General features: G+C 62.2%; 1 protein-coding gene across 1 annotated transcript; it reads right to left on the bottom strand.

Annotated features, from left to right (window-relative positions):
* Positions 1–350: 350 nt before the first annotated feature.
* On the bottom strand, positions 351–5,057 carry ELF3 (E74 like ETS transcription factor 3). The gene is made up of 9 exons (XM_057386626.1): positions 4,927–5,057; positions 4,000–4,168; positions 3,192–3,413; positions 2,903–2,986; positions 2,699–2,818; positions 2,488–2,577; positions 1,837–1,953; positions 1,477–1,672; positions 351–1,360 (listed from the first exon to the last, which is right to left on the bottom strand). Exons 2-9 carry the CDS (start codon positions 4,160–4,162, stop codon positions 1,240–1,242), a joined length of 1,113 nt encoding a protein of 370 aa, XP_057242609.1. The 5' UTR covers positions 4,163–4,168; positions 4,927–5,057; the 3' UTR covers positions 351–1,239.
* Between the last annotated feature and the right edge of the window lie 2,941 nt (positions 5,058–7,998).

Consider the following 7,998-nt stretch of genomic DNA (forward strand, 5'->3'; position numbering starts at 1 on the left):
GGAGATTGATGGGGAGGGTGCTGAGAGAGAATCCCCTCCCCAGAGCACCCAGGACTTGGCTTCCCATCAGCCTGGGAGAGGTGAACTCTGTGCGTCAGGGATAGCCAGGGCCAGGGCTGGAGCTCTGAAGGGCCAAGGTTTGGGAAGGGTGTGAGATGGCCCCTCCATGAGTGGCTTTGAGCCAGTCTGGGACAAGGCCCCTCCCCCTGAGGAAGACCCTGTGCCCCTGTGCCACCCCAAGAGATAGTGGCAGACAGGGTTTATGCCACAGGACATCCCAATTAACACCTGGTCCCCACCATGTCTTTAAGAAAAAACAAGAAAAATTACAGGTAGGTACAAAAAACCCAACAAACCAACAATTTATTCATCTTATATTCCCATTTGAAAAGGAGGAAACCACATGCACCTGCCCGGTGCCTGGCTGGGTTGGCGTCCCCTCCCGTGGCTGGCACAGCACCAGTCTGTGCCCTGTGACATCACTTCAGTCCAGCTGAGCATCACCACCTGCCACCACACACCTGTGTGCCCCACAGCACACACTCTCACACTGGAACATCTCAGTCGTGAAAAAATATATCTGTACATTCACTCTGTGCTTTGTTTTTTTGGGTCTTACATAAATTAGAAGCTACTTTTGAGGAAAAGGCCCATCTCCAGCCACAGCCTGACAGCTGGGCTGGAAAATGCAGCACGCTGTCCCACGTCCTCTTCTCACTGAGGGCTTTCTGGGGCCAGGGGAAGCTCCACAATGTTGTCATCTTCTCTGATAGATGAGAAGCTGCTCCACAAAGGGGGCCTCACCCAACCCACGTGCAGCCAGCAGGACGGGGCAYGGTGCAAGCAGTGACAGGGGACACCCCCCAGCTGGGACAAGCCCTGTCCAGTCACGGGTGACACAAATGTGCTGCTCYGCTGCCCAGCTGGAGGTGGGGTGACAGCACAACTTCTCTTCCCCTCTGCATCCGTCCAGGCTTTGAAACAGCCCCAGTCCCCGTGGCTCCAGGTACGAATCCAACAAGGGAAAGCAYGTTTGGCAAGAACCTACTGGAGCCAAAATGTGGCTCTGAGCCCCTCGGTGCTGGCAGTCACCGGCACACACGAGCGTGCCCACGCGAGTTCCACACGCTGCACGGGGCAGCAGCTTCCAGATACAGCTTCAGGCAAAGTTTCCTGTCAAGGAGCCCAGCTCAGGGCTGGCCCTGAGGGGCTTGGCAGACCCTGGCTCGTCCAGGACTCCTACAGCTCCTTGTTCCTGTTGAGCACCTCCTCTTCCTTCCAGCCGCTCGAGTTCTTCCCAAACTTGTACACCAGCCGTCGCCCGTCCACTCTCTCCAAGATCTCTCGTTTGTAGTAATATCTGCAGGAGAGGGGGGTGGAATGAGGACTCCGGGTGCTGCCCCACACCCTGAGGAGCTGCTCAGGCTGAGCCCCAGCGGGGCAGGTCCCCCAGGACAGCGTGGGGAGGGCACTCACCGCATGGCTCTGCTCAGCTTCTCGTAGGTCATGCTGCTGTTTTTCTTCTTCTGGCCCCAGAGCTGAGCCACCGCTTCCGAGCGCAGGAACTTGAAGACGCCCTCACGCCGGTCCTCCCACTTCATGAGCCCCTCGTTCAGCTCGGGGTGGATCAGGATGTCCCGGATAAACTCCCACAGGTGGGTGCCTCTTGGGGCTGAAAGAGGACAGAGAGGRAGCTGTCAAGGAGGGAAGCTCCCGCAGCTCCTTGCACTTTGGACCTCCCCAAACCCAGCCAAACCCGTGGCTCCCCCTCCCACTGTGCCCCATGAAGCCAGGGGAGGCAGCCCAGGCTCCTGCAGGGCTGAAGGGCTCACGTACAGTGTTTGCTCTTCCTGTTCTCCAGGCAGTCTCTGCTCTCCTTGCTGAGCTTTCGGGGCCGGCCCCGTTTCCGTTTGCCGTGTTTGCCGTCACCCTTTTTGCTGCCTGGAAAGTGGTCTGTGCACACAGAGAGGGGCACACGTCAGGCTGGGCAGCATGTGCTGGGCTGCAGCCCCCTCCCTGTCCTCCTGGGCACCAGAAGGACCCTCTTTTGAGGCCCAGGTACCAGGGAAATAAAAACCCGAGAGCAAGGTGACCCCATTCCCTCCACCTCACTATGCTTAGGGCAGGACACTGTTCCTTCCCCAAACCCTACTGTTTCCTGGCATTCCTGGTATTCCCGGTATCACCACCAGCTAAGATCAGTACCAAACACTGATTTCTGTGGCCAGGATCTCTGGCTGCAGTCTTCACCCACCTGCACCACCCCCCCCCCTCCCCCACTGCTGCCCARCTATGCCAGCCCTGCCCATCACCCTGCTCAGTGGAGAGAAAYAGARGCAGAGCRCTCAGRRAAATGACCTTTCYCTCCTTCCCAGTGTGAGGATGGGTRTTCAGTGTTGTCCCTAAATCATGGCCAGGCAGGGTGAGCACAAATGGCCGAGAGCCAGCCCTCCCCTCCCAGCTCCTGTCTGGGTGGACACAACTCACCATCAGGGAAGAGCTTGGATTCTGCAGGGTCGAGGTCGAGGTCACTTCCACCGGAGTCCTGAGAGTTGGGGCTGTGGGACATCACAGGCCCTGAGAGGCAAAGGATCAGAGCTCAGACCTGCTGGCATGGGGAGRCCTTTCCCCCTGGTTCCCACCGCTTCCCCTACCACCAGACCGCTGCAAGACCCAAACCCAAAACAAAAACACTGACCTGAGACATCAGAGCTGCCTGGGGACATGGCACCCGGCAAGCAGGTGAAGTCTGTGGATAGGAAAGGGTTTGTGGGCTTTAAGTCCTCCAGGGAGTCCTTGGTGCAGGGATTTCCCAGCTCTGGAAGGGGCAGAGAAGGGGAGAAGGGTTGGCCTTGGTGCCATCAGAAAAGGAGAGAAGGCTTGGCCAGGGCCCCTCTCTTACCCAGGTGGCTGGAGTTCAGGAAGGGCTGGGAAGTCGCATCCTCTTTTTCCAGCAGGTCAATAATCCAATTCAGTTCATCAGAGGCTGCAGGAGTGAAGAACTGGGATTAGCAAAACCTGTTCCATGTGAAGGGAACAGTGCACACCGGGAGCTGAGCCTGGCCATGCCTGAACTCTGGACCTGTGCCCCCACACCCTCTACAGTGCCCAGGAATGGCGGGGAATGGGCTAGTGGAGGCTCTGAGCCTCATCCCCGGAGCTGCAGGGGAGGGAGAGCTCGGTGCACTCACTGATCTCGTGCAGGCGGTCGTAGAGCTCGTCCCCCAGGGGCCCAAAGATGAGGCGCATCTGCTCCCGGCTGCAGTGGCACAGCGCGTGCCCGTCCATGTTGCAGCAGGAGAAGTCGATGGAGCTGGCATCGTACTTGTTCTTCTCCACATGGTAACTGATCCACTCCAGCACCTGCACCTTGGTCCAGAAGTAGGGCAGCTCGCTGAACCACTCGGGCTTGTCTGCAAGGGGYGAGAGCGGGGCTCAGAGCGGGACGGCCATGCCAGCCCCACATGGGGGCTGCTGGTGGTCACTGGGCACCTGCTCTGCTCCCGTGGTGACCCTGCAGGCCCTGCACTTGGAGAGCTGTGGTACTAAAGGGTCCTTAGCGCCCTGCCCTGTGGACACAAATGACCCCACACTGCCTCCACCGCAGGTTTTGGTGCCATTTGTCCTGGTAGTGCTGCGATCCCCCCTGCTCTGCTGATGTGTTTATCATGCTGCCCTGAGCACTATCCCATGATGGTCCCCCACTGTCAAAATTACACTTCCAAACTGCTCCCGGTGAGCCCTGGCAGCCTGTCCCCTGTGCCATGCTGGGGAAGGAGGACAACGATTGCCCCATGTCCCCTATAAATCAGATGAGCTCCCCGGTCACCTTGTGCCACCCAGGGTCTCGTCCCAACCCTTGTGGCCTTTCCCTGGGGAAACTGAGGCATGGGGGAAGCTGTTGATCTGTCCCAGGGTGATAAGGACCTTGCAGTGCTGTTCCCAGCCAGTGGCACTGCCAGCTCCCCAGKGCCACCCCTGCCACCCCGCTGGTCCTACCTGTGCTCTGAGCTGGGGGCTGGCTGGCAGGGAGGCCGAGCCCCAGGCTGCTGTCGTCCCCAAGGTGTCCCAGCACGTCCAGGGCTGGCTGCACCTCGTCTGGCTGGTACATGGCGCTGATGTAGTTGGAGAAGATGTTGCTGATCTCACAAGATCCTGCCATGGAGCTCTGTGCCGAGAAATGACAGTGAGCCTCGGCCCCGTGGAGGCAGGGGGACCCCAGCCCGCAGCACTCCTACTAGCCAGGACTGATTCCTGGTAGCCAGGACTGACTCCTGAGAGCACCCCGGGGTCAGGCTGGGCGAGGTCGGGCTGTCCCTCGCTCCGCCCGCCGTCACCTCTCAGGTCACTGCTGCAGAAAWATCCACCCAGCACCTGCCGGCTGGGTTGGGGCCTGACTCACCGCCTCCTCAGGGGCCACGACAGAGGGAGGCTGAGCCGCGGCCAGCCGGGACCTGGAGTCACCGGGCTTGCCAAGAGCCCTGTCCCCAGCAGCCTGACCTCACCCTGCTGGCAGCCAGCGAGGGGGGACAGCAAGAAGGTGGCTGGCAGAGCACAGTGTGGCACAGCCCCTCCGTGGGGGGCACGGACACTCGGCCACTGCCCACTCCGGCTGCCCACTGTCCAGTGCCACAGCGCCAATCCTCTCAACCAGTCGCAAGGAGCGCATCCCAAAAACAGCAGCCAGGAGGGGACCAAGCCCTTGCCCGGYGCTCACAAAAGCCAAACGGTGCCGTTCCTTTTCCAAACCCCGGGGGCTGGAGGGGRAGCTGYTGTCCCGCTGTCCCCCAAAGGGACARCGAACGTGGAGCGAGCAAAGAGCGAGGCGCATCCCCGGCCAGAGCGAAGGTGCGCGGGGAGGAGAGCGGAGCGGCTGTCCTGGGCTCAGGGGACGTCAGCGGGCCTCGGCAAAAAAAGCTTTGGTACCTTCTGCGATGGCAGCTCCGGGAGCGGCAGCTAATCCAGAGAGGAGCCAGGGGAGATGGACGGAGCCCTGCTGGCCGCTAGCCACTGCTCATGGGCCCCGCGAGGCTGGTGCCGATGGGCAAGCCCTGCCCGCCTCTCTGCTTTTATAGCTTGGGCGGCGTAACAATCTGGCAGCCCGAGGGGAATTCCAGCCCCAAACGTTCATGCTCCCAGATCCAGGTGATTTGCATAATACGAACCACCGGGTCCCAGCCCTGCTCTGCCTTGCCGGGAAATCTGGGTTGGCCAGTTTAATCATTGTCAGAGCCCGTGCCCCGCCGGTGCCCAGAGTTTCACCCGCGCTGCCTTCGCGGGTTGTTTTCTTTGCTGCCGTTTGCCAGGCTCGTGTTTGTTTGCTCACAGCAGCAGCAGGTTCGCTCAGCTCCCGCAGCCAAAAACACCCGTGGGGTCGGAGAGGGTTCTGGGGCCCGTAGGTCCCCGCCTGGGGTGGCAAAGGAGCCGGGAACGGTGTCCCAGCCCGGCCCTGGTGGTCAGCGGGTGTGGGTGGGGTGCCCTGGCCGTGCTTGGGGCACAGGCTCGGCCTGGCACAGTCACAGCTTTTCCAGAGCAGGAAGGGGGTCCCGGTGACCGAGCAGGACAAACGGTGGGAACAGGGGACACGTGGGAGCAGGACTCAGGAGGGGACAGGCGGTGTTTGTGGGGGTGGAGCAGAGACCGGGCTAGGATTGCTGAGGATTGCTGAGGATTGCTGAGGATTGCTGCTCTGTCTGTGAGAATGGGTGGATTTTTGCCTGGGGGAGCTCTGGGACAGCTGCAGAGCAGTGACAGCCCCTTCCCTGCCGTGTCACACGTGCCTGGCACAGGCAGACTGGCACTGTCACYGGGGGCATTTGCCAAGGGACAAGGCAAGACTGTGGGATGCATTGGGGGAAATTTGGTGGCTCCTACCCCTCTGGCCCTTGGGGAGGGGTACCTGGGACCATTTTAAGGTACATTCCTGCTGGCCTTAGCCCTGGGAGCCCCAGGCCAGTCCCAGCCAAAGCCAGGGCACCTCCCTGGTTCTGGAGCTTTGCTGAGCCACATCCATGGCACGTTCAGGCTGAGGCATTTGGGAGCAGAGCAGACCCTGGCACTGCACAGCTGCCTCTCGTCACTTCAGGGTCCTCGTCCCTTGTCCCTTCAGACCCGTGGTGGCAGCAGACCGTCGCCTGTGCCACAGCGGTGACAGACTGCTGCAAACACCGACAGCCCACCTTGGCACGGGGAGCAGCAAGGGCAGCGTGGCTCCTGTCCCGTCCCCCTGGTGACATCCCCAGCCCGGCAGGCAGGGCCAGCGTGCCAGCCAGGAGGCACCGGGTCACGGGCGCCGCTCACCTGCCCCGGCTTCATTCCTGCGCAGCGCAGTCACGAGTGCCGGGCGCTGCCAGGCCCTTGYGTTTCCTGGACACAGCATCCCACAGGGACATCCCCGTGCCATCCCCGGCCATCCCTGCCCCAGAGCCCCCGGGAAGGCAGGGGTGCTGGGCACACACAGAGCCTGAAGGTGCATCCGGGCAGGGATTGAGCCCGGGGCTGCCCCGTGCCCGGGTACCTGGCTGCCAGTACCTGTGGTTGGAACTCTGCCCCTGGGGAAGGTTTTTCCACCCACCCCACAAGGCAGGTGTCCCTGGAGCAGGGTGGGACGTGCCAGCACCGTGCCCTGCCCTGGGCCACCAGCCAAGGGGTGACAGGGTGGCCGCGTGGCATTCGGGAGGCTCCTGCCCGAGCCATGCACAGCCCACCCACAGCTCTTCCCATCCCGGGGACGCTGGTGGCTGCCTGGCAGGGCTGTGTGGCACAGACCACCCCGAGCACCCCCTTCCTCAGGTCCCCCGGCCCTGACAGTGACAGCAGCCCCCAGGGAAGCACCACAGTCAGCCCATGTACCCAGGCCATGCCCCCAGGGGGAGAGGGGCTCTCGGTGGGCGATGCCCCCAGGCTCTGGCRTAACAGGAACCCCCCAGGTCCTGCTGGGACTCAGCCTGCCCCTTCCTTCCCCCTGGGTTTGGGAATCAGGAGCCCAGTGGATCTGAGCATCCTCCCCGAGCCCCTGCAGGTTCCCTCCAGCTTTCCTGCCGCAGGAATGCTCCTCCTGTCCCTTGGTCTACTGATGTGCCACAGCCTGGGCCCTGTAATGGGACATCAGCCCTCCCTGGAGATGCTGAAGCACTGTGCTGGGAGCTCAGGAGGGCATAAACCTCTCCTGAGGTGTCCCCACAGCCTGCCCAGAGCCACAGGGCACAGCAGGGTGCAGAATGGTGCCTGTGGGACCGTCCTCTGCCCACGGGTGGGCTCAGAGCAACTCCTCCTCAAGCCTGAGATGGGTGGCAGAGGGCTGCCAGCAGCTCATCACAGAGCTGGGAGCTCCCAGGGGTGTCCCTGCTGTCCCCTTGCTGCTTGTCCAAGCTCCCAGTGCAGCTTTAGGCCTGTGGGGTGCAGAGCACAGGGTGCTGCCAGCCCAGGCTCRGCATCTCACTGCAGCCACGAGTGTGGTGACATGACGCTGACATGACAGTGACATGACGGTGACATGATGACTGGCAAGGAAAAGTGTCCATGGTGCCATGGATGGCTGAGGCACCAGCTGGGAGGGGGATGCTGTGATGTCCCCTGCCCTGCCAGGGCAACGGGGCCCGTGACATTCCCACGTTGGTAGCCCAAGGCTGCCTTTACCCTGGCACTGCCGTGGTGGCCSCTGGAGGCTCACACCAAGGTGACAGCCGTGTCACAGGCTGAGAGTGACGCAGGGCACAGTGCTGAGGGCTGGGATATCTCGGGGCACTGCCAGCCCCCAGAGACACCACAGAGCTGGCCTGGCATTGCTGCAGGGGTGTTTGAAACCCAGGCTGCAGCCACACGCTCTCGGGGTCGGGAGTGCCCCGCCGGGGGAAAATGTGTGGGGCAGGGAGCGAGGGGTCGGGGTGGGCACAGCCCCGGGGTCAGGGTGGGCACAGCCCTGGGGATAAGGGTGGGCACAGCCCCGGGGATAAGGGTGGGCACAGCCCCGGGGTCAGGGTGGGCACAGCCCCGGGG

The sequence above is a fragment of the Malurus melanocephalus genome, unplaced genomic scaffold, assembly GCF_030028575.1.
Source record: "Malurus melanocephalus ecotype Western Australia unplaced genomic scaffold, MMel_1.1 scaffold_1016, whole genome shotgun sequence".
NCBI classification, from domain to species: Eukaryota; Metazoa; Chordata; class Aves; order Passeriformes; family Maluridae; genus Malurus; species Malurus melanocephalus.